This window comes from Vicia villosa, linkage group LG1, assembly GCF_029867415.1.
Source record: "Vicia villosa cultivar HV-30 ecotype Madison, WI linkage group LG1, Vvil1.0, whole genome shotgun sequence".
NCBI lineage: Eukaryota > Viridiplantae > Streptophyta > Magnoliopsida > Fabales > Fabaceae > Vicia > Vicia villosa.
Window position 1 is genome coordinate 34,139,069 of NC_081180.1, and position 26,773 is coordinate 34,165,841.

General features: G+C 34.8%; 4 protein-coding genes across 5 annotated transcripts; 1 reads left to right on the top strand and 3 right to left on the bottom strand.

Annotated features, from left to right (window-relative positions):
• Positions 1-6,963: 6,963 nt before the first annotated feature.
• On the bottom strand, positions 6,964-8,313 carry LOC131633678 (protein BUNDLE SHEATH DEFECTIVE 2, chloroplastic-like). Its single transcript, XM_058904371.1, has 5 exons — positions 8,158-8,313; positions 7,975-8,072; positions 7,716-7,782; positions 7,431-7,527; positions 6,964-7,273 (listed from the first exon to the last, which is right to left on the bottom strand). Exons 1-5 carry the CDS (start codon positions 8,213-8,215, stop codon positions 7,195-7,197), a joined length of 399 nt encoding a protein of 132 aa, XP_058760354.1. The 5' UTR covers positions 8,216-8,313; the 3' UTR covers positions 6,964-7,194.
• A 67-nt stretch (positions 8,314-8,380) lies between these two features.
• Positions 8,381-10,836, top strand: LOC131633669 (uncharacterized). Of its 2 annotated transcripts, none has more exons than XR_009293374.1 (9): positions 8,381-8,528; positions 8,688-8,815; positions 9,032-9,119; positions 9,386-9,468; positions 9,630-9,668; positions 9,821-9,891; positions 9,971-10,085; positions 10,227-10,360; positions 10,555-10,836. XR_009293374.1 is itself a non-coding variant. In XM_058904362.1 (9 exons), exons 1-8 carry the CDS (start codon positions 8,459-8,461, stop codon positions 10,299-10,301), a joined length of 669 nt encoding a protein of 222 aa, XP_058760345.1. In that variant the 5' UTR covers positions 8,381-8,458; the 3' UTR covers positions 10,302-10,345; positions 10,555-10,836. The 2 variants fall into 2 exon arrangements, 1 of the variants encoding a protein (XP_058760345.1); XM_058904362.1 differs by having other exon boundaries at positions 10,227-10,345.
• Positions 10,554-19,010, bottom strand: LOC131633659 (uncharacterized). Its single transcript, XM_058904358.1, has 2 exons — positions 18,229-19,010; positions 10,554-11,612 (listed from the first exon to the last, which is right to left on the bottom strand). The coding sequence occupies exons 1-2, from the start codon at positions 18,835-18,837 to the stop codon at positions 11,250-11,252; spliced, it is 972 nt and encodes a 323-aa protein (XP_058760341.1). The 5' UTR covers positions 18,838-19,010; the 3' UTR covers positions 10,554-11,249.
• A 4,749-nt stretch (positions 19,011-23,759) lies between these two features.
• Positions 23,760-25,654, bottom strand: LOC131610660 (uncharacterized). The gene is made up of 5 exons (XM_058882706.1): positions 25,420-25,654; positions 24,892-25,278; positions 24,482-24,727; positions 24,080-24,366; positions 23,760-23,921 (listed from the first exon to the last, which is right to left on the bottom strand). Exons 1-5 carry the CDS (start codon positions 25,652-25,654, stop codon positions 23,760-23,762), a joined length of 1,317 nt encoding a protein of 438 aa, XP_058738689.1.
• Between the last annotated feature and the right edge of the window lie 1,119 nt (positions 25,655-26,773).

Here is a 26,773-nt window from a genome sequence, read left to right on the forward strand (position 1 = left end):
TAATAAGAGACTTTTCATGAACAAATCTCCAATGTTTGATAGTGACGGGTTTACCATATGAAAATCAAGAATGAAAATGTTTTTAGACTCTATTGATTTTCAAATGTGGGATTATGTTTTGAATGGTCCTTTTGTTCCTAGTGATTCAATTAAAAATGAAGTAATAAACAAACCTAGAAATTTGTGTACCACTAAAGAAGAAGAAAATGCAACAGGGTTTTAAATTTAAGTACTTAATGATAAGTGCGTCAAGCATTAGAGAGTACAATTATGTTTTTAACTAAGGTACTGCTAAAGAAGTGGAGACGCCCTTGAGGAAATCTATGAAGTTTGAATTGAGATGAAAATGAAAAGAATAAACACACCTAACCAAGAAGTTGACACACCAAGTAAAAATGAAAAAAAAAACTTCAAAGAAGGTTCGCTAGTATTAAAACTCTTGGCAATAATTTCAAAAGTTATATTTTTATCGAGTATTTGAGATTCAAGAAGTGGAACTAGAAACCTGATTCAGTACTAGAATCTAAAGATCAAAATATTGTTGTCAAATTATAAGGTCAATCAAACAAGCCATAAATCATAAAGAAACTCAAAGAGTTTATTGAATTACTTCAAGATGAGGAAAATATCAAAGAAGAAAAGACTTTAGTCAAATATAAATAAGATTAGGTTTATTTTGGTAACGTCCAGAATAAGAGCTTAGGATTTTAAAAGCTCTATATATAAATAGAGGATCACTTTCCCCTACTAATCCAAATTGTCGTCATTCTCAGAAAACATCTAGTAACATGTTCCATTTTGTGCTTGTATGGACTTCATAGAGACGATGGTATCTTTCACATTCATGATCAAAAATAAAGCACTCTTCAAGAGGTATTCTAAGAATCCTTGATTAGATAATTGTTTTATGATTAATAGTTTAACCAAGATCCTTTTATTGGGATTGTTCCACTAAGAGGATCATTTGTTGGAAAAAAAAAACCTCTTAAATCCTTCAAAAATCCCTAGAGAAGAAAGGGGTTAGAATTGCATACATTCGAGCTATCCAAGATATGTATGAAGGGATATCAACTAGTATGCAGACATAGAGGCGAGAGACAGACGATTTCCCCATTACAATAAGTTTGCATCAAGGTTTAACTCTTAGCTCCTACATTTTTACTTTGATTTTGGATGTACTCACAAAACACGTCCAAGAATTAGCGCCGAGATGTGTGATTTTTTAAATATCATATAGTTTTACTTGTATATTCGAATTGAGATTTAAACGAGTGGTTTAAGGCTTGGAGACGAACTTTAGAAATGCATGACTTTTGCCAATGTAGAAGTAGAAGAGTTTCTAACATAGATGTGAGAGTTGGAGATCATATTATCTCATAAGTCACGTAGTTTAAATATCTTGGATTCGTAATACAAAACGATGGAGAATTAGAATGGGGTGTACACCATCAAATTCAAGTGGGGTGGCTGAAATAGAGGAATGTTCAAAGATTTATGTGACATAAAAGTACCACTCTACTTGAAGGTGTGAGATATTGGATCGAACTCTAGTATGGTCGAAGGGTAACTTCTTGGTTCGACAGGATTAAGCATGAAGTCGAAGGTTCTTCACATGCTTGTGTCGAAGATGCTAGGTTTGTTAGCATGTTAAATTAGGTTTTAGTGTTTAAACCCTAATTTGTTAAGTTAGCTTGTTTATTAAGTTGGCTTGTGTAATGGACCTTGTGGAAAAAGCTCATTAGTTAGTATGTTAGGTTTTATTATAAATAGCATACTAGTCTCTCATCATTGCTAAGCTGCAAATCCTAATTTAGGGTGAGAGAGGTTATTTGTTATTCTGGTAAACTTGTAATCTTGTTTTAAGATAAAGTAAAAGAATAGCACTTATAACCAATTCTTGTGTTCTTCTTATCTCCCCTAATTCCTATTATATTTTATTCTTGACATCGTTTTTCACAACAAATTAGTGCGGTGAGCATGGAGAAGATGCTGTCAACAAAGTATGAGATTGAAAAGTTCACCGGAGTGAATGATTTCGGTCTGTGGTGCTTGAAGATGAAAGCCCTACTGGTTCAACAGGGTTGTTTGGAAGCGTTGAAGGGAGAGGCAGCCATGAATGCTGCATTAACGACAGCGAAGAAGATGACTATGATCGAGAAGGAACATGGCGCAATTTTGTTGAGCCTTGGTGATAAGGTTCTCAGGCAGGTATCAAAGGAGACGACAACATCAGGGTTATGGGTGAAACTTGAAGGTTTGTATATGACCAAATCGCTGGCAAATCGAATCTACCTGAAGCAGGCTTTGTATTCATTCAAGATGGTTGAAGACAAAGTGTTGGCTGAGCAGTTGGATATGTTCAACAAGCTGATTCTTGATCTTAAAAATATTGATGTAAAGATTGATGATGAAGATCAAGCGCTGTTACTATTGTGCGCTTTGCCTCGGTCACATGCTCACTTCAAAGAAACTCTCCTGTATGGAAGGGAGTCCCTGACCTTTGAAGAAGTTCAATCAGCCCTATATTCAAAGGACCTGAACGAACGAAAGGAGCATAAACCTTCAACTGTTGGCGAAGGTTTGGCCGTTAAAGGAAAACTCTTACGAAAGGATGGTAAGTTTGACAAGAAGAAGGGCAAAAGCCAGTCGAAGTCTTACAATGGCGAAGCATCTGGGATTCGATGCTATCATTGTAAGAAGGAAGGTCACACAAGAAATATGTGCCCTGAACGTCTGAAAGATCATGGAGGTAAGGATAATGGCAATGCAGCCATTGTTCAAGATGATTTTGAATCATCTGATGTTCTTGTGGTTTCAAGCAGTGACTCGAGAAGAGTGTGGATTATGGATTTAGGTTGCACTAGGCACATGACTCCAAACAAATACTTGTTCGAGGAATTATGTGATCAAGATGGTGGATCAGTATTGCTGGGAAACAACAAGGCTTGTAAGATTGCAGGTGTTGGATCTGTGAGGTTCAAACTCCATGATGAGTCAATAAGGTTGTTGACTGAAGTAAGGTATGTTCCTTATATGAAGAGAAATCTACTTTCTCTTGGTGAATTCGACAAGAAATGATATGTTTTCCAAGGAGAGAAAAGTATCCTAAGAGTCATGAAGGGTTCGAAGGAAGTCTTGAGAGGCGTGAAGAAACAAGGCTTGTATACCCTTGAGGCTGAAGTTGTAAGTGGTTCGACAAATGTTGCATCCACGAAACCTTTGTCGAAGACAGAAATCTGGCACATGAGATTGGGCCATGTTAGTGAAAGGGGTCTGGTCGAATTAGGGAAGCAAAATCTGCTTGGTGGAGACAAATTCGAAAAGCTGAAGTTTTGTGAACCCTGTGTTCTTGGAAAATCTTGCAGAGTGAAGTTCAACAAAGGCAAACAAAGAACACATGGATCCCTTGATTACATCCATGCTGATCTTTGGGGGCCTGCAAGGTGTCCATCACATTCAGGAGCAAGGTATTTTCTATCCATAGTAGATGATTATTCCAGAAAATTATGGGTATTCATCCAGAAGACTAAGGATGAAACTTTTGAGAATTTCAAAAGTTGGAAGACTTTGGTTGAAAATCAGACTGGCAGAAAGGTCAAGAGGTTGAGAACCGACAATGGCCTTGAATTTTGCAATGAGGCATTCGACAGTTTTTGTGGTGCCTCTGGTATTGCAAGGCACAGAACTACAGCAGGTACTCCACAGCAAAATGGTTTGGCTGAAAGGTTTAATCAAACTATTTTGGAGAGAGTCAGATGCATGTTGACTAGTGCGGGGTTAAAGAAGGTGTTCTGGGATGAGGTTGTTTCGACAGCAACATATCTGATAAATAGATGTCCTTCGACAGCGTTAGATATGATGACACCTGAAGAAGTTTGGTCGGAACATCCACCAGATCTCGACAAACTGAGAGTATTTGGCTATGTAGCCTATTCTCACATTAGACAAGACAAGGTCGAACCTAGAGCTCTGAAATGCATGTTCATGGGATACCCTGGAGGAGTCAAAGCTTATAGGCTATGGTGCCTAGAGCCAGGTCACAGGAGGTGTATCACCAATCGAGATGTAGTTTTCAATGAAGCTGAAATGGATTTTAAGAAAACTGATGTTGATCAAAATGCAGAAACATCTGACGAAGAGCTGGAACAGGTAGAGATTTCTGTTGAGGTGGAGCATGTTGATGCTGAATTGCATATCCCTGATGAAGTCGAAGAAGAAGCAGAAGATGCTGAGGAAATTGAGGAAATTGTCGATAACTACCTATTGTCAAGAGATAGGTCGAGAAGAATCATCAAGGCACCTCAGAGACTTGGGTAGGCAGATCTTATAGCTTATTCCTTAATCTCTGCAAGTGAGGTTCTAGACGAAGAACCTAGAGACTACAAGGAAGTTATGAGGAGTCGAAATAAGACTGAATGGATGAAGGCCATGGATGATGAGATGAAATCTCTTCATGATAATCATACTTGGGAACTAATCAAGAAACCTGCTGGGGCAAGGTTAGTCAGCTGTAAATGAATTTTCAAAGTTAAGGAAGGAATTGAAGGAGTGACGTTGAAAAGATACAAGGCAAGGTTAGTTGCAAGGGGTTTCACTCAGAAAGAAGGTGTCGACTTCAATGATGTGTTTTCTCCTGTTGTGAAGCATAGGTCCATTCAAATGTTGCTTGCCATGGTGGCACAATTCGATCTTGAACTGGAACAGATGGATGTGAAGACTGCGTTCTTGTATGGTGATCTAGATGAAACGATCCTGATGAGGTAACCTGAAGGGTATGTCGAAAAGGGGAAGGAAGATTATGTGTGCAAGTTAAAGAGATTTTTGTATGGGCTGAAACAATCTCCTCGACAGTGGAATAGGAGATTCGACAAGTTTATGGCACGCATAAGTTTCATTAGAAGTCAGTTCGACCACTGCGTTTACTTCAGATTTTGACCTGGTAATTCATTTGTTATTTTGTTGCTTTATGTGGATGATATTCTCATAGCAAGCAACAATGTTGAAGATGTGACGAGGGTGAAGGCTGAACTCAATAAGGAGTTCGATTCGAAGAGATAGAAAGAAGTCGAAGTTATGCTTATCTCAAGAGGCATATCTACGGAAGATTCTCGAAAAGTTTGGTATGTCGAATTCGAAGCCATTTGTGACTCCAATAAACCCTCAATTCAAGATGAGTATTGATCAGTGTCTCAGTACTGATGTCGAAAGAGCCTATATGAATAGCATCCCATATGCTAATATAGTTGGTTCTTTGATGTATGTTATGGTCTGTACTAGACCCGACATAGCATATGCAGTAAGTCTTGTAAGCAGGTACATGGCGAATCCTGGAAAGGCTCACTGGCAAGCATTGAAGTGGATTTTAAGATACATAAATGGGTCTCTGAATAGAGTCCTAATTTATGGTGGAGCCTTGGGTGAAGATAGTAAAGCAGTCATCGAAGGATATGTCAACTCTGATTATGCAGGTTGTATGGATTCCAGAAAATCTATTTCTGGATATGTTTTCACTATGTTTGGCACAGAAATTAGTTGGAAAGCAACACTTAAGAAGGTTGTTGCTCTATCAACCACTGAAGCGGAGTATATTGCCTTAACTGAAGTTGTGAAAGAAGCATTGTGGCTTGAAGGTTTTGCAAAGGAACTGAAACTTCAAGGTCGAGGTATCACTGTTAAATGTGATAGTCAAAGTGCAATACACCTGTCGAAGAATTCAGCCTATCATGAGCGAACTAAGCACATTGATGTGAGGCTGCATTTCGTCAGAGGAGTAATCGAGCGTGGAGAAGTCCAAGTGTTGAAGGTTTCGACTGAAGACAATGTTGCTGATATGATCACCAAGACATTGCCGAGTTGCAAGTTTTTCCACTGTATGCAGTTGATAAAGCTGCATGAAGAAAGCTAGTTTGTTCCCTTGACGTTGTAGAGTTAGGTCCAAGGTGGAGATTTATGAGATATTGGATCGAACTCTAGTATGGTCGAAGGGTAGCTTCTTGGTTCGACAGGATTAAGAATGAAGTCGAAGGTTGTTCACATGCTTGTGTCGAAGATGCTAGGGTTGTTAGCATGTTAAATTAGGTTTTAGTGTTTAAACCCTAATTTGTTAAGTTAGCTTGTTTATTAAGTTGGCTTGTGTAATGGACCTTGTGGAAAAAGCCCATTAGTTAGTATGTTACGTTTTATTATAAATAGTCTCTCATCATTGCTAAGCTGCAAATCCTAATTTAGGGTGAGAGAGGTTATTTATTATTCTTGTAAACTTGTAATCTTGTTTTAAGAGAAAGTAAAAGAATAGCACTTATAACCAATTCTTGTGTTCTTCTTATCTCCCCTAATTTCTATTATATTTTGTTCTTGACATCGTTTTTCACAACAGAAGGGATAATTTTATTGAACCACGGTAAGACCTACGTTGTTATACGGAATTGAATGTTGGTGGTTAAGAATCATTAGATAATAAAGTAAGTGTAATATGGATGAGGGTGTTGCATTGGATATGTGGCAAAATTAAACATGATAAAATTAGACATGACAATATTAAAGAGTGTTGGGGTAACATCTATAGTAAAAAAGATTGTGGAAAATATATTTAGGTGGTTTTGATATGTAGAAAAAATATTTGTAGATTTTGTGGTAAGAAAACTAGATCAGATAGAGATGGAGAAGAGTTAAATAATTAGTGGTAGATGAAGACCAAAAAAACTATCGGATAAATTATTAAGAAAGATCTCGAAATTAGCTATTTGAATAGAAGTATGATCCTAGATAAAATATTATGACATGAATTAATTCATGTAGCTGACCCTATTTAGTGCAATAAAATTTTATTGATGCAATTATATTTGATTGATATTTAAAATATATATATTAAAGCCACAAAAATTATTGCAATTTAAAATAGTGAGTTGAACTTTAACAATAAAACAATATATTTATAAAATAAATAAATAAAACAAAGCAAAATATAGCAGGTATACACTCATCCACTAAACCATTATAAATTCAGGTACAATCCAAAAAAAAAGAGAAATTTAGACAAAATCTTATTGCCTCAATAGTGCATAATACATAAATGAATAATTCGCATTACAAAAAAGACTAACAACACATGAACACAAGTGGACTTCCACTTCCTTTTCTCTTTGTTCAAAGCTAAGAACAATCTTCAACATTCAATCTAGCCAAAATCTTGTTCTACTCATCAAATGTGCTCATGAATCCACCAATAAATCCAGCTCCATTGCAACTTCCACACAAAATATCCTTTTTACCTCTGAAACAAACAAACATACACACATACATGTTACATATTAGGTTGACACATTCTGCTACTACTAATAATACAAAAGTGTTTGTTTAGAAGATAAACTATAGTCTTCAACATTATAATCAAGTGTTTGTTTAGAGCATTGTTCAATGCAGTTAATTACCTGCATAACCAGCATAATCCACCGGCTTTAAATCGTCCATTGTAGTGATCTATCAAATTAACTCCACCACCTTGACATTGAGTACATAATATTGCACCTGAAGAAACAAACCAAAGTTTGAGCAACTAACAAACACATTATGTTCTAACTGTAATCATCATGAATGTTCGACTTCGGCCTCAACAACCATATGCTATATGGTGAAATATCTACTTAACTCAAATATGAAGCAGATTTCCAAAGTATAAGCATAAAAAAGCAGTTCAAATCTACATTTTCAGTTACCATTTCCATCACAATCAGGACAAACAATGCTCCTTGCTTTTACAGCTGGAGTACTATCTCCTGCAGCCTGTATTAAACCAAAATCAAAAACTGATTCACCATCTGTTTCATTTCATTTCATTTCATTATATTTTAGCTTATTCCATTCACCAATAGAAAATAGATATCTAAATATCATTTCCTAGAACTCAATTTTTACACCAGAGAATGAACAAAAGAGTTCTTATGTGTAAATTGGGATTAGTGAAATCAATCTCACCTTAACTTCCAAAGACTCAAAGTTTCTAACTTTAGAATTCAGACAAACATCCTTCGTCGAAAAAGCCTTTCGGGTAACCGAATTACCGATAAGAACTCCTATTAAAAGTCAAACAAATTCTCATTCAATACATCAAAAAACAGACAAAGATAAGACAACACAAAAAGAGTTAACAAACAATACCAGGTGTGTTTGAAGATTTCAAGGAACAGATAGGAGCAAAAGACAAAGAGTGCGCCATAATCAAAAGGGTAGCGAAGCTTTGTCTCTGAACTGAACTGAACTGAACTAAAGGAGTAAACTGTTATAATAAAGGAGTTGTGGAAAAGATAAGACCCTTGATGAATCCGTGGTTAACTAATGTTCACATTTTTTATTACTTTAATACCCTTAGATACTTTCTAAAAACTATACCTTTGATGTCACAAAATAGTGGGCATAACCGTAATATCATTTTTATTGTTCCACCACACAAAACAAGGACATGGATTTTGTTTATCAGAAACAAATGGCGAGCACTTTGTTGTCCGTACACCACTTTGTTCCCTCCCAAAGTAAGCAAATTTGCATGTAATTTCGTTTGGTATCTATAATTCTTAGGTGTTCTGTGAAAATTTCACCTCCCTTTTCAACATAGTTGATATTTTCACAAAGATTTCATACCCTTTAGTTTGATAGTAGTTGTGGATTTTTAATGTGATTGGTTTTTTCAGGGAGGGAAAATATTGGATGCTTGAGTGGTTTCAGGACTTCATTGTGTGGACATGTTGTGTTTAATCCAAATTTCTCTGGGAGACAGATAACGGGAAGCCATGGAAACCGTTTTGTTGTTAACTCATTGGTAACTAGCAACTTCTATGTGTGGTTTTTTATGGTTGCTTACAACTTGTATTGTATAAGTATCATTCATTACTTATGTAGAACTGAGACTTCAATTTAGTGTCTGACACGGATGCAGTGTTTCGGTGTTAGTGTCAAGTGTGGTGTATGTGTCGGTGTTTCGTAGGTTACTGGTAGTATGACTGGTGAATGTGAATGTGAATTTCTTTGTTGACAGTTTGGAATTGGAAAGAAGGTGAAGAGTAGAGTGAAAAGGGAGACTGTGATTCCTGAACCAGATTACCGGATTCCAATTGTACTACTTGGTGATTGCTCATTCTCTCTTCACATGATTTTAAGCTTATAATCATTAAATTGGGCCAGTTACACTCTTTCAAAAGACTTAGTTTTTATTCATCTGAAAAACAAGTTTCTCCGTTAACTATCTATTGCTATAGTTTTGTAGGGTCATTTGATATTAGGTGAATCAAAATCTTGAGGGTGATTTGTATTTAACCTCTTATCACATTTCCTTGTATAAGTAGATTCATAAACGACCTAAATTATTGATAACTTAAAATTGTTTTATCAGGTTTTGCCGGTGGGTTGGCTTACACAGATAATCTAGTGCCTGCTGTACCTGTTGGTCTCCTTGGATTGCTTCTGTTGTTCCAGGTAATTTACTAGTAGAAGACAGTGTAATTAAGAAAATGCAAGACCAATATTCTGACTGCTAATTTTTCATTGTTTGCTACAATCTGTATTTTATTTGCATTCCTTTTCAGTGGCCGGCATTTTCTCTAAATTATTGTTTGTTTGTTTTTTTATTTCCACAGACAACTAGAGTGAGATTTGTCTTTGATGATGAGGCTTTGGTTTGTTCCTTCTTACCATTCTAATCTATTACTTTATCTGCATGTCTTGATGTAAATGTTTATTTAGTTATTGCCATTTTATTTGTTGTGTATTATGTATTTCTGTTATCTTTAGTTATTCATATTCGAGTTACATTCATAATGTGATATAGGAGGTAAAAATAGGCGATCAGCTCGACGAATCAGGCGAGAATGCTTTTGTCGGTGGAAAAAATCGCTGGAAGTAAGTACCATATTTTGTTTCAACACTGACTAGACTTTTACAGCAGTGTAGGACTAAAACACATGTTTATCTGTTGTAGATACTCATCATTTGTTAATTGGGAATTCTGGTGGCCAAACTTTCCTATCTTGGTTTACTTCAAGGAAACACAAACAAAACCTGAAGGGCAAATTCATTTCTTCCCAATAATCTTTGTAAGCAATTTGGATGCTAGTAAAGCAAGTATACAAATAGGAAATTGCTTAGACATTGAATATAATACTTGCTTGAGTTGTAGACAGTAGGGTTTAACATTTTTCTTTGTTATTTCTTGCTGATTTATTTTTCCCAAACAGAATGGAAAGCAGCTTTATGATGTTATGGTGGAAAGAGCTGGCACTTCAAAAACTAGTGCTCCAAAAGAATCCTAAAGACTTCGTTGTGTGGCTTGAGCCTCAGGAATCAATGTCTCTAGGTAGTAATTGTTTTGGTAATTGACACATCTATCTTTTATTTGCACATAGTTTAAGCATCAACCTCTAGGCTGAAAATATATGTCTGTCTTCTGATATTTCTTGCTTTGGTGTAGTTGTGCGACTTATGTCTATCCTTACTTCTGTACCACGAGAAGGGAATTAGAATACAATGATTCTAAAGCTTCTTAAAATTCTCATGTTTTTACAGAATTACAGTTTTGAAACCTTAGATATCTTTGGAATCCTGCAAGGAGGTTTCTGAAGCTTGGGTTGTTGCTTTTGGCTAGTGGAAGATGATGCAGTGCACTCAGATGTTTCAAGTTGCATACAAATTGAAGCTTGATAACAATTCATTTATTATTTAGTCTTGTAGCACATATGCATAGCACATTCTGTTTATTTGAGCTGGCCAGTTATTTACTTTGTACTGGAACATATACAATTTCACATTACCCATTTATAAATTATTCAGATCATGGTTTCTCCTGAATGAAGAGGATATAATCTCCTATATGTTCAAACTTCATACTAGTTATGACAAATCAAACATGAGAAGCTTTTGTATTCTGTGTGTATGATACACAAATTTAATTGGAAACTTACAACTAAAAGCTTGTATACAAAACCTCGGTAAAATCCAAAGACATCTACACAAGAATCGTGTTGAATATAATGGATGTCCATTAGATACTTTTGCATGATGTTGATAAGCAGCTTGCGGTTAGCAGTGCAGCTGTCACCCATCTCAACGGTTTCCATCATCATCATCTGTAATCAATTCATCAAATTGTTCACTGCTTAACAATTTGCTGAGACGTGGTGTTAGTCACCTGGAAAGTGTAGACAAACAAGGAATGACTTGATTTTCCATATGGGGGATGCAAAACCAAACCAAAATTCCAATCAATCCTTCTTGGTGCAGTGTGCATCTGTGCCATGTTGGGTGCAATCATGATAACCCACACTACGGAGGAAGTCTCGAATTTCTTTAGCGCTGCTATTACTAGCCTGCAATAAACGCTCATCTTCCTCGTATATGAGATAGGGAGCTTGGCTTCCCTTCCGTGAGAGTAACTTTGAAGCTCCTTTGAGAACGTGATATTCCCAACCCTGAACGTCTATTTTGAGCAGAAGCACACGCTCTGATGTTGGAATCACTTCATCAAGCGGAACAGTACGTACTTGAAAAGCTATTTCTTCATTGGACTTAAATGCCAACTTTGCTCCTGTGGCGGATACCGCACTATTGTCCAGCCTACCAACCAACTGGTAAATTAAGACCCCAAAAAGAAAAGAAAAACAACATCAGCACATGAATGACAAGCAGTAGTAGCATTTCAAGAAGAATAAACTTTTATGGTAGAGACTAGACAACAACTATAATCAAAAACAAAAAATGTTGCATTTTTCTCAATTTCCAAACTAATAAAACATTTTCATAACCAGTGCAAATTCAATTTTGTGCATTATTCTTAAGATGCTATTAAAAGTGGTTATCATTGGTAGCACGTGAAAATATGAAGACAGCATTTTCAAGTTATCGCCCTAGGAGGAGAATATTGAAACTTATGACATACATCCTAGTTTTTACAATGGAAGCAGACCAGCAGGCTCTTTAATGAGTCATTGTATCATTGTTCAAAAAATGCCTTTTCAAATCAATGGCCAAGTTTGCGTAATGTGTATAAATTTGTATATTTGTTAAAGCATGGAATCCATATCCCCATCTTAGCCAACCGGGCTCTGTCAAAATCCAACAGACATGATTGTTCTCAACTGTCTCTTTAAAAAACATGTCCTTAAAGCTTCAACGTGACTTCAAATGCAAAGCTAACAACAAATTTACAGAGTAAAAAAGTGAGATATGAAAAATGAAAAATTAACCTGGTGAACGACAAAAAATAATAATGACAACTAATTATTAACATTGGTTGTTAAAAAAAAGAAAAAAATGAAGGTATTAGAAAAAGTAGCGCCTATGGACGCTTGTCGCAGAATTGTCAGATGCCTAGAAAAGGAAAAATCTGTGCAGCCCACTAATTAACCTAAAAAATATAATTTTTAGCTAAGGTTCTGTTTTGCAAATAAATCTGTGCAGCCCACTGATTAACCTAAAAAAGATAATTTTTTCTGCAAGATAGCGTAGGCCAATATCCTGAAAGCAGTAGCCCTTTGGGTCTATTCTGTTTAGCATGTTAATAACTTCCAGTAATATATATAATACCTTAATAGTAACAGTAAACCTTTTCCAAAATGAACTAATGAGACTAGACTTGAAACATCTCTAATTGTTGTTTGCTATACAAAGAAACTGTATTTCGTTGTAATGTTGTGTCAGTTGTAATGTTGTGTCAAATGAGATCACATGAGTGTTTATTCATAGTCATGTGAGTTGTACCCAATAAGGTAACCTATATACATAGTCATGTGAGTTGTACACAATAAGCTAAGTTGTACACAATAAGGTAATGAATACAATATCAATATTAATCAATACTAATTGATCCTATCGGATTTTTAACACTATACTTGAACTGAAAAGAACTCTATAAACATCCTAAATAATTCCATTCACATAGAAGTAAAGATATTGTGCAAGATTTCCCAAATATAGGGGGGAAATGGCAAGAAATTGTGTTCTCGGTATAAAACTTTTCTTAAAACAGAAATATAGCATTATGGTCAATCATGCAAAGTAGGATTCAAATATGGAATGTCTAATCAAAAAGGAAATATCAAGGAAATAGGTATTAAGATATGGAATCAATATCTACTACACTTGAAAATCAAGGAAATAGATTCTCATTGTCACAAATCCATTCACCATAAATCAGACCAGTTCGTTCTAAATATCGAAACAGCTAGTTCTCTTTTTTCGTTGCTCCATCAAAGCAATCCCACCACTATTGAAGAATCCATTCCACTATGCTGGTTTTACAATATCCAAATATAGCCTAAATGATTACTTTCTTCTGAACTCATTAGATTACTATAGAAGAATCCAACTACACACTAACCCAAGTTTCTTCCATAATCCCTCCCTCACTATAGTTCAATTTACACAACTGTTAGAATAAATGAAGAAGTGAAGATCTCTTTTAATATCAATTTATCAACTACTTACCATTTGGGGAAACTTTTATTTTCAAATTCAATTATGAGTTTGTTATAGTTTCATTTTAGAAAATAGTCAGTTAGCTTGTTACGAACTCAAGTGTATATATAGTTGTGACATGGCTCTTGTTCATTTGAGTTGAATCAATACATTTTCAGCTTCTTCTCCTCTTTCTCTTTCATCCTTTTCATTCTTCTTCATTGAATTTTCTCTCCATCAATGGAGATTCACATATTCTAACATAGTATCATTTGCCATCTCGATCCAACCTTTATCTACATTTCTTTCGCTCTGATTTTCTTCTTTTCTTAATTCTCCAATATGCAACAATGGCACCACCATGTAATGCTCCTCCGGTTGATCCTCATCTTGATCCCACCTGTCCATACTTTGTGCGTCCCAGTGATGGACCTGGTTCAGTCAAGGTTGCGCCACCACTCAACGGTTCCAACTACCATTCTTGGACCCGTTCCATGCATCGTGCTTTTGGTTCTAAGATGAACCTTGAGTTCATCGACGGATCGATTCCAGTTCCTGGTGATACGTTTGATCCTTCCATGCGTGCTTGGAATCAATGCAATATGTTAATTCTTTCGTGGATCATCAATTATGTTTCAGAATCCATAGCTCAATCGATCGTTTACATGGAAAATGCAATAGATGTCTGGAATGATTTGAAAGAGCGATTCTCTCAAGGTGATCTCGTTCGTATTTCGGAATTACACCAAGAAACATATGCATTGAAACAAGACTCGAAGTCTATTACCGATTTTTCTCTGAACTAAAGATTCTTTGGGAAGAATTGGAGATTTACATGTCTATTCCTCAATGCATTTGTAGAATCGGGTGTTCTTGCGCTGCCATGAGAAATGCAAGAAGCAATCACAATCTTTTGGATGTTATCTGATTCCTTACCGACCTGAATGAAAATTTTGTTGTCGTTAAATCTCAGATTTTCCTGATGGATCATTTACCTGCCATGAACAAGATCTTTTCTATGGTGTTACAACATGAGCGACAAGGCAATTTTACTCCCTTTGATGATTCTCAAGCATTGATCAATGTTGTTCGTTTCAAGAAAACAGGTTCCAAGTTTGGTAATTCTGGTTTTCAATCCAACACATCCAAATCCAAAATATACACTCATTGTGGAAGAACTAGTCATACAATTGAGGTTTGCTATAGAAAACATGGTTTTCCACCTCATTTTGGTAAAGGACCAACAGCCAACAATGCCACTACTAATGATATTGAAAAGGATGATGTCTCTATTCAACAGCAAAATGAGAAGCATGGACATGCACCTACTACTCAAGCACAATTTGATAAACTAGTGAATCTTCTTCAGCATTCAACCATCAATCAAGGATCAACTTTTACAGCTTCCAATCAAGTTTGCTCCTCTTCATCTACAGGTCATACATTTGTAGATGCTCAAGGTAATCCTCACGCTTTCATTTATAAGTGCTCCACTCTTAACTACTGGATAATAGTTTCAAGAGCTAGTGATCATATTTGCTCTAGTCCATCATCTTAGTTCAATCACTCCCATTAATTTCAAATTGCCAAATGGCCAATGTGCCTTGGCTAAGTTTCTTCGCACAGTTTAGTTTTCTCTTGAATTTTTAGATTAGGTCATTTGTCTTTTGCTAAATTACAAGCTTTACAATCTATATTTCCTTTTGTTGTTATTGATAAAAAGGCACTTTGTGATGTTTGCCACTATGCTAAACACAAGAAATTACCATTCAATAATAGCTTTACTGCATCATCGCACCCTTTTGAATTAATTCATTTTGATGCATGGGGTCCCTTAGCCATCAAGTCACATAATGGTCATTCCTACTTTATGACTGCTTTAGATGATTTCGGCAGGTATACTTGGATCATTTTGATGAAAACCAAAGCTGAAATTAGACAAAATGTCATCAATTTCATCAAAATGGTTGAAAACCAACATAAAACTAGTGTCAAATGCATTAGAAGTTATAATGGACCAAAATTTATTATGCCAAACTACTCTGCTTCTAAAGGCATTCTTCACCAAACCAGTTGTGTTGAATCCCCTCAACAAAATGGAAGGGTTGAGAAGAAACATCAAAACATCTTAAACATAGCTAGAGCCCTTCTTTTACAAGCAAATTTACCTAAAAGGCTTTGGTCCTTTGTTGTCAACCATGTTGTTTTATCATGAATCGAGTTCCTAGTGTTGTTTTGCAAAATAAATCCCCTTATCAAGGTATGTACAACAAAGATCCTGACATACATGACTTGAGAACTTTTGGTACCCTCACATATGCCTCAACAATACAGGCACATAGAACTAAGCTTGACCTAAATTTGACCATAGAGGGAGAAATTGCATTTTCTTGGGCTACAAGCAAGGTATAAAAGAGATTGTACTCCTTGATTTCAACACTGATGAGATTTTTTATATTTAGACATGTTGTCCATCATGATCACATTTTCTATTTAAACCCAATTGGCAATACCATACTGGTGACAATGTGACTCATGAACCCACAAACACTTACACTGATCCTTTGCCCTTAGACCAACTTAGCTCACATGACTGTCATGATTCACTGCAGTCACCACAAATTGACCCTTCTTCCAGTAATAACACATCAAACACTCCTGAAACCTCCTCTATCACTCCCACATTTGATGATGTAGATCCACCACCTAACTCTACCAGGTCCATTAGACACAGACAGACACCCTCTCACCTTGAGGACTATGAGGGCAATTCATCAAACAGTTTGGTTGCACCATCCACTTTAGGTATTACTTATCCCATATCTTCTTTCCATTCTTTTTAGTCTTTGTCTCCTACTCATAAGTCCTTTAGCATGTTTGTCACACGTGATTCTGAGCCTAAAACTTATAAGGAAGCTTGCAAAGATGAGAATGGGCAGATGGCTATGAAGTATGAATTAGAGGCACTAGTCAAAATGGTACTTGGGTAATGGTGGACCTTCCACCCCTTGTTAAATCTATAGGTAGCAGATGGGTTTACAAGATTAAGCACAAAATTGATGGATCTATAGAAAGGTATAAAGCCAGACTAGTTACATAGGAGTATAGCCAAGTTGAAGGACCGGACTTCTTTGACACATTTTCACCAGTTGCCAAGTTATCCCCAGTCTGAATTCTACTTGCTACAGCTTCCATCAATCATTGACATTTACATCAACTCGATGTAAATAATGCATTCTTGCATGGTGATTTAGATGAAGATGTCTACATGCTTGTACCAAAAGGTGTTCCATGTTTTAAACAAAACCAAGTTTTCAAGTTAGTGAAGAGCTTGTATGGTTTGAGGCAGGCCAGTCGAAAGTGGTATGAAAACCTCACATCACTCCTACTAAAACTTGAGTACACACAATCCACTGCTGATTACTCCATATTCACCTTGAAAAAGGGTGATCACATCACACTGCTAGTATATGTGGATGACATTATACTAGCAAGAACATCCTTAATGGAGTTTGATCGTATCAAATGCATTCTGGATGAAAACTTCAAAATCAAGGACTTACGAATTTTGAAATATTTCCTTCGACTTGAGGTTGCACATTCCAAGGATGGCATCACCATATCACAGAAAATATTGTCAGGACTTAATGACTCGAGCCTCCTTGCATCGAAATCAGTTGCAACACCTATGGATCCTTCATTGAAATTGCTTTAACCATTGGAGGACATTAGTGCATATAGAAGAATGATAGGCCGATTGATTTACTTAAACAATACCAGGCCAGACATTACACTTACTACACAAGAGTTGAGTCAGTTCCTCCACAAAGCTACACATGTTCACTACCTAACAACCTGCAAAATCATAAGGTACCAAAAGATGAATCCTGGATATGACTTGCTCTTCCCTAGATCTTCAAAATTTCAAATATAGGGCTACACATATGCGAATTGGGCAGGTTATGTTAACACAAGAAAATAGACATTAGGTTATTGTTTCTTCTTGGGGTGATCTCTGATTTCGTGGAAAGACCAAGAAACAACAAACCATCTCTAGAAGCTCATCAGAGGCTGAGTATCGAGCTCTAGGTACAGCCACTTGTGAACTGATTTGGTTGTTGTATGTTTTGAGGGATTTACATGTTTCATGCTCCAAGCCACCAGTCTTGTATTGTGATAACCAAAGTGCTATTCATATAGCATCCAATCCGGTATTCCATGAAACGACAAAACATCTTGAGATGGATTGTCATTTGGTGAGGGAAAAGGTCCAACAAGGTTTGCTTAGGTTGTTGCCCATTTCATCACAAGAACAACTGGCGGATTTTTTGACAAAATCAGTTCAACCATCAAAATTCAATTCGTTTGTATCCAAGCTTGGCATGATCAACATCTACCATACATAAGCTTGAGGGAGGTTGTTTGAATAAATGAAGAAGTGAAGATCTCTTTTTAATATCAAGCTATCAACTACTTACCATTTGAGGAAATTTTTATTTTCAAATTCAATTATGAGTTTGTTATAATTTGTTTGTTATAATTTCTGTTTTAAGAAATAGTTAGTTAGCTTGTTATGAACTCAAGTATAAATATATAGTTGTGACCATTTCATTCTTGTTCATTTGAGCTGAATCAATACATTTTCAGCTCCTACTCTTTCTCTTCCATCCTTTTCATTCTTCTTCATTGAAGTTTTCTCACATATTCTAACAATCACCACAAACTATAGGAACCAAAATTGAATTCAGGCACAACAAACAACAAAACAACACCAAAAAGAAATATCACCTTATGAACGGTAATGTTACCGATACGATCCGAAGCAGCAGCCTCAAAGAGTGTAACCAAATCCGCAACTCTATTAAAGTAAATCCCTTCACAGATCTTCTGCAAATTCTCAAAAACCGGCTCAAACGCCAAAACCCTAAACCCCATCACCGCAGCCGCAAAACTCGCCATCCCAACATTAGCCCCCACATCCACAACAAACCCATTACTCCCCTCACTCTTAGCCTTCTCAAGAATCTCCTGAATAGTCACAGAGATATCAGGTTTCCGAAAAGCCTTCCCTTTAAGCAACCTCACAATGTTCTTATGCGGTTTATCAGGTAGGTTTCCAAAATCGGAAAGCGAAAATAGAAACGGGTAACGAACACCTTCAACGACGCTGGCAACTACTGGATGAGCTTGCGGAGATTTGATGCAATCGAAAGGAGGGATTGAAGATGAGAAGAGGTTGGTGTTGAGAGTGAGGAAGTTAGGGTTAGGGTTTGAAGGACGAGGAGTGAGGAAAGAGAAGTATAGGAAGAGTAAGAGGAGAGTGGAAGAGAAGAGTAAAAAAAGTAACTTTGGAGAGAGGAGGCGGAAGGGTTTGTCTCTTTTCCAGGCGTTTGCCATGGAAAATGACGGTAGAGAAGATTGAAGATTGAGATTTTCTCAGTAGATTTGGATCTGTGAAATGACACTGGTATCGAGAGCTTCTGGGAACAAGAAGATCATGTGACTAATGAGGAGTGAAGTTAGTTCTTTTAACTAATTCTAATTCTATTTGTTTCTTTATTTGAGAATTTTTTTATGAAAGTATTGGTGAGTTTATATTCGTATTTTATTGGCTATGTATTGATGAAGCAAAAGTTTTTTTTATAGAGAAAAGGGGTGATGCACTGACAGTGTAAAATATTTTTACACTGTCAACCAATCACCACCCATGTATCCAATTAAACTATTTTTTTTATTTAAAAAAAATTTAATGACATGCCACCTTTATGATTTTCTATTGGATGACAGTGTAAAGTTATTTTACACTGTCAGTGCACTACCTTTTAACTCTTTTTTATATGTGTATTCAATAAAACTATAACTGTTTTTTAAAAATTAATTTTTAAAATATTTTCGTAACAACTTATATGACTTGATTTAATTAAATATGTGAATAAATTACTAAAATGATATTTATCATAAAATTTATATTGACTATATTTTAATGTTCCAAATTTTGATCCAAAACATTATTAAATAAAATTATTTATTTACATTATAAAAAATTATTTATTTAAAAAAATTCATTTTTTTAACAAAGCAGCAATTAATTACTCCTACATCTTAAAGAAAATTGATTAAGTTAATATTTCAATAAAATGAAATATTCTTATTTATTTAGTAAAATAAAATTAGGTAGCAATTTTATTTTTTTTACATGCTTAAATGCAATTTTAGTTCTCCTATTTTGTCTTTTTTTTAATTTTGGTCCCCCATTTTTAAAATCACGATTTTGATTCCATTTTAAGTTTTTTGTTGAAAAGGAGACAAAAATATGAATTAATTTTGCAAAAAAATAAAATAGGGGGACAAAAATTGCATAGAAAATTTAAAAAAGAGACTAAAATAGAGATTTTTAAAATAGAGAAATCAAAATCAAGAAAAAGACAATAAGAATACTAAAGTTGCAATTATGCCATAAAATTATTAATATTATATTTATCACTTGTTTATAATCTTATCATAATCTTAATATATAAATTTAAGGTTGTGATTATAATTTTTATTAAATTGACTTTACATCATTAAAAAATAATAGTTTAATTGTAAATATAACCTAAATGGCAAGATAATTTTACATGCAAATAAAAAATTAAATATCAACTATTGTAAAAAATATATAATTTTATTTTTTATATACTCATGCAAAGTACGAGTCGGCAATCTAGTATTATTAATGATAATGTCTTGTATCTTTTTGGTTGAAAAAGAGCTAAAGACATTAATAATAATAATAATAATAATAATAATAATAATAATAATAATAATAATAATAATAATAATAATAATAATAATAATAATAATAATAATAATAATAATAATAATAATAATGTCTAATTTCTTTCAATTAGTGTCTGGTCAAAGAATACAAGAGAAAATTGACTAAGACAATCTAACAAGTTTAGGAAATGAGGCATATCAATCGCTAACATGACTTTGATATCATTCGACGTGAAATTAAAAAGAATGAGGAGTTTATTGTCGTTCATAGTAAGGTTATAGTTGGCTATCAAATTTGCATAATGATTTTCTTTTCTTTAGATATAGTTGAACTTGATGTGTCACTTCTTTTTAGCAATCCTTCTTAATCTACAAATTAAGGTTGGAAAACTGTGAGCATTCTCAATCTTTTGGTCAACCATATCTATTAGGACTTTAGAGTCAATCTATACCCTAAATTTTAATTCTTTCTTGCCAAGTTATCTCAATCCTATGAAATATTGTCCACATCTTCATGATAATAGCATCACATAATCCAATTTTCTGTGCATATTCTCTTAACCAGATTTCGACCTGAACAAACATTTGCATCTTACGATGGTCGTAAACTTCTTGTATGCATTATCAAAATTGAGCTTAATCCAATTGCTTTCTGCGAATTACCATTACAAATGCTTGATCTTTGTTTTTGATAGTATTCAATTGTCCTACACATGGTTACCACTCTCTACCTCCTTCACTAGCGACATAATTGTCTCCATTCGGTTGTTCGAACACTGAAAGCCTTTTTCAAAAACATGCTTGATAGTAGTTGCATTATGATCATTTATTTTCTTCAACATCATCAAGATATTTCTTGAAAATACCATATTACATGCATGGTCGGTCCTGACTTTTTAGAGGCCCAGGGCAAATAATAAAATAGACCCCAAGGCTATGTTTGCGAGTTTGGAGGGGAGGGGAGGGGAAGGCTTCCGAAAGCGAAATTTTAAAAAAATATAGAAAAATATTTGACATTTTTTAAAAAAATGAATTTGTTTAGAATGATAAAAGAGTCATTGTCATTATTAAATTTTTAATTTTTGTAATAGTATAACAACCTAAAAGTTATTTGGAAAAATTATGTAAGTCCTCCAAAACCCTCCTTCAATACAATTTTTGAGTTCCCCCATTTTATGGGGTTTTTAGTATTATGAATAAAATCAAACCCTCCAAAACCCTCGTATCCAAAATCTTTTTATTTTTTTCACTCAATTCTTCCTATTTTTCAAAGCCTTCTCCTCTCTTCCCGTCCAAACTCGCAAACAAAGCCTTGGAAAATAATTGAATAATTAATCAAAATATTTTTTATAAATAATATTAATATTACTAAATTTTTAATAATATATTATAATTAAATATGATAATATATCTTTTTAATAAAAAACCATAAATAATTTGAGTTAAGTTTGTGTACTGCTTTCTCTTTTTTTTTAGGTATTAAGAGAGTGAAAGTTGTTAATAGTAATTATATGAAGATAAATTTTCTAGTTGTTGTTAGAACTACATAAAGACAAATTTGATGACTACTGTAAAGTACTGTTCATGGGTGTAAGAATAGCATTACTCAAATTTGGTTAATGCATAAATTTTCTAGTTGTTGTTAGAACTACATAAAGACAAATTTGATGACTACTGTAAAGTACTGTTCATGGGTGTAAGAATAGCATTACTCAAATTTGGTTAATGCACGGATTAGTCGATCTACTATGTAGGTCGGAACCGGTGCGAAAGCAAAAAAAAAAATTTGGTTAATGCAGTGTAAAAATTTGGTTAATGCAGTAATGAAGTTGGTTAATGCAACATCCAGGTATTAAAAATAATTTTTAGCAGTCACCAAACTTGATTAATGCAGTGTAAAAATTTGGTTAATGCAGTAATGAAGTTGGTTAATGCAACATTCAGATATTAAAAATAATTTTTAGCAGTCATCAAACTTATTTAATGCAGTGTCAAAACTTGGTTAATGCAGTAATGAAGTTGGTTAATGTACGTCCGTACATGAACAGTGTCGTACGTAATTTTAAAAATAAATAATATTTTTTTATAAATATTATTATTTTATTTTAAAAAATACTGTTCACCGTGTAAATACGGTGAACAAGTGTTTGGTGTAAGTATTGATGTATAATATAGGTATAAGAATAGCATTACTCTTATATATATTTATAACAGAAAACAATGAACAACAAATATTTTATTTAGTGCAGTTGACAATGAATGTATTTATAACGGTAGAGAGGCAAGTTGAGCTTTCCGCTGGCAATAAAATATTAGTTCAGTTGGCAATAAGCATAAAATCAAGTTTCAAGAACTGAACTCACACTCTAGCATATGATGGCAAACAAAACTTTCCGCTGCGCTTCAAAGACATTTATGTCTATATTTCAAATTAAAAAATATATAATAATTTTAATATTACAATTCATAAAGTTCACTCTCAAAAATTTGAGGCCCCTCTAATTTTGAGGTCTTGGGCTGCTGGGCCTTGCCCGAGTCTAGGGCCGACCCTGATTACATGTCATCTTATGAACAAGTATCGCCTGTTTCAGTTTTAGATGCTTTACATATTTATGATTTTCAAATAATTTAGCTATCTTATGATTGTATTCTCCATACACAATGCTAAGACTCCATAGATCGTTGCTCAAACAATAACTTACCAACCTATGAGACACTCACATTTCAACGATGATGTGTCTTAACTTTTCACCTTTGTGTACTATTTATATTCACCACCTATTTCACATTCCAACACAATAAATTATTTTCTATTTTTCCACTTGATCGAATTATGTAATAATAATTATAATCTTAATTTTTGTGTTTCACCTTGAACTTGTGTCAACAACCCATCTTGTAAAGTAATTTTCTATTAGTTATGAACAGTATGAAAACATCAATACAATACGCAACTTGAAGTACAATGCCAACTTTTGCATGGACACGATGATCCATAACTAGATTTTTGTAGAAATTTGACCACCAATATAACTCGATCACCTCTTCTCAGAATAAGAACCATTGAACCTATAAAATAATAAACCTGAGGCGTGTAAGTACACTGTCCTTAAGGATTTATCCGCCTCATAAGCGCAAATCCCCCAGGATTCAACATGTTCTTCTCAGATTCTTAATAAGACTCTGAGGGATTGTTGACAATGGAGATATCAGGAAGATTCTGCAGTGCAATGAAGAAGAAGATGCAGAAACTTGATAACAGAAAAACCAGTTTGTTATTGAAAATTAAACTCATTCCCATTAACCCTTAAAGGTTGGTTCAACATACATTATATACAAGTTGATAAGCTGTAGAATGACTATCTATTCGTAATCATCCAGGTGTCAGTCTATAATTGGCTAAAGGGTATAAGCTTAGCTGTACAAAAGGCTTTACATAAGTGGTACAAGTAAATATAATCTAATAGCCTCCCTCAAGTTGGACTATGTAAGCTACAGAGGCCTAACTTGACCAAAACAAAGATAGGAGAATGTAAAGGCTTAGTGAAGATGTCAGCCAATTAAGCATCATGAGTAGACACATGCAGCAAGTGGATGAGTTTGATTTGCAGTTTCTCACGAACCACGTGACAATCAAGTTCAATGTGCTTACTCCTTTCATGAAATGTGGGATTATGGGCCAAGTAAATAGCTGATTTACTATCACAATAAACAGAAGTAGGCTGAGGAAATGATATACAAAATCATGAAACAAATATTGCAACCATTGAAGTTCACATGTAAGAGAAGCCAAGGCACAATATTCTGCTTCAGTGGAGGGTCTTGAAATTTTATGTTGCTTCTTGGATTTCCATAATAGAAGAGAAGAACCAAGGATGACACAATATCCAGTAACAGACTTCCTTGAGTCAAGGCATCGGGCCCAATCAGAATCAGCAAAACCAAAAAGCTTTAAGGAACTAGAAGCAGAAAAAAGTATACCTTTAGCAGGGACAACCTTCAAATATCTTAGTACATGAGTAGCAGCCTGGTAATGAGGTAAGAGAGGGTTTGACACATACTGGCTAAGGTGTTGAATAGCATATGAAATATCAGGCCTTGAATTGGTGAGATAAATTAATCTCCCAATCAATCTTCTGTAATATGGGTGAAGGTGATAGTTCAACACTACCAGATATAGATGCAGTAAGTTGTGAACCATTGGATAAACTAACATGGACATGTATGATTTCTTTATGGAAAATGAAAGATGATATGTCAAATGAGATGTGATCAGTGGCACCCGTATCAAGTATCCAAAGAGAAAAGTTATTACTAGTGCCATTTGATGAATGTGAGTTCAAAACAAAAGGTGATGTGGATATAGAGTTAGCTTGGGGAGGGGATTTTGACTGTTGAAACAACTCTAGAATGTTGTTGTACTGGTCTTGAGTGAAGTCAAAACAGGATGCAGTTGAAGTAGACTGAGAAGAATTCGTGGTTGCATTGGGTGATGCAGTGTTTTGAATCTTGCTTTTCCCCTTAGTTCCTGGAGGGATCCATGCTTTTGAAAACAAGTATCAATGGTATGGTTTGTCCTCCCACAGTGTGTACAAACACGACTGTGACCTTTAGCTCAACCAAAACCATGATATTTTCCCTTATATGCATTGTTGCCAAACTTGTTTGAGGAATTTCCTGAAGCAGAGTTACCTGAACTAGTTTGGACTTGAAATGGAGTCACCTCATCACCAGTTGGATTATTAGAAGCAGTAGTAACAACTGAACAATTTAATTCCCTTTCTTGCTGAATTACATGAGAAAAGGCTTTATCCATGTCAGGAAGCGGGTTCATCATCATAATTTGGGATTTGGAGTGAGTGAATTTTTTGCTCAAACCCTTAAGAAACCTAATGACATAATCTTGGTCACGATATTTCCTAATGGATGCAGTAGCACCACAAGAACAAGGAATGGCACAAGAATAAGCAATGATAGGGCGATAATTCTCTAGCTCATTCCACATTACTTTGAGCTGAGTGAAATAGTTAAAGACATTGAGTTTACCTTGACGAAACTTGTATAAGTCTTTCTGAATATCTGAAATGCAAAAAATATCATTGTGTGAGAAACGAATATGCAAGTTCTTCTAGACTCCAGCTGCATTATCGATCCACAACACTGATTTGGCAATTGACTCAGACATGGAACGATGAATCCAGGCAAGCACCATGGTATTACACCGAATCCAATGAGCGTATAGAGGACCAATGACTAGTGGCTTGATGAGGGTTACATCGATGAACTTCTCTTTGTTCTTGGAGATAAGTGCAATTTGCATCGATCGAGCCCAAGTGTGATAGTTATTGTCGTCGAGCAGTGGGGAAACAAGAATGAGAGCTGAATTTTCATTAGGGTGCAGATAAAAGGAATTCGTGGAATTGGTAGAAAAATCAATGAAGCTCTGGTACGCCATTGATTTACAGAGAGAAAGAGCACGATAGTTGAATCAAAGAATCAAGAAGATGACGATAACGATGGTACATACCCCAAACGGAATCGAAATTGTGCAAGAATCAAGAAGATAAAGCGATTCCAATCGATGCGAAAACAAGAAGATCGAAGATTGAAATCAAAGGGTATAGGGATAGAAAACGCACAATGAAGTGTGCAAGAATGAAGAAGGAGCAATGGCTACCAGAGCATATTAAGCTCTGATACCATGTTGACAATGGAGATATCAGGAAGATTCTGCAGTGCAATAAAAAAGAAGATTCAGAAACTTGATAACAGAAAAACCAGTTTGTTATTGAAAATTAAACTCATTCTCATTAACCCTTGAAGGTTGACTCAACATACATTATATACAAGTTGATAAGCTATAGAAAAACTATCTATTCCTAATCATCCAGGTGTCAGTCTATAATTGGCTAAAGGGTATAAGCTTAGCTGTACAAAAGGCTTTACATAATTGGTACAAGTAAATATAATCTAATACGGGTCAGAACAATAAGAAATATTCTTTGCCAGGAGATGTAACCAGAAAAACAAAGAAAAAAGTGAAGACAAAATATTTTTCACGTTCTATTTTTCTGTCTCACTGCTTGTCAAAAAAAGGTAGGAGACTTTATATAAGAAAGATAGAGAAGGAGTAATGGATTTGACTCATTCAAGTCAAACTTATTAAATTATTTGACCAATTTAAAATCATCATAAAAGAAAATAAATAATAATAATTAATATTAAAAATATTTTCTTATATTTGTCAATTAAAATTATTGAAAACTTTTGAAATATATTTAAAATTTACAACAGATTTCACATGAGTGGGAGAAACATAAGGAGCATCCACATATGAACCGTATAAACGCCTTAAAAAATAAAATTGCATCAGTACATAGTGTTTGAATTTTAGGATCTAAGCGTGTATTGTGTACAGACTCGTTTGAGCTCGAATTTTAGGATCCAAACTTGCATTTTGAACATGTTCAGAAAATATAACATGAACTATACTGATACTCAGTGTTTGACGTGATATGAACGAAAACTCTAAAATAAGTCAATGAGAAAGATTTTAAAGTCATACTACTTTTGC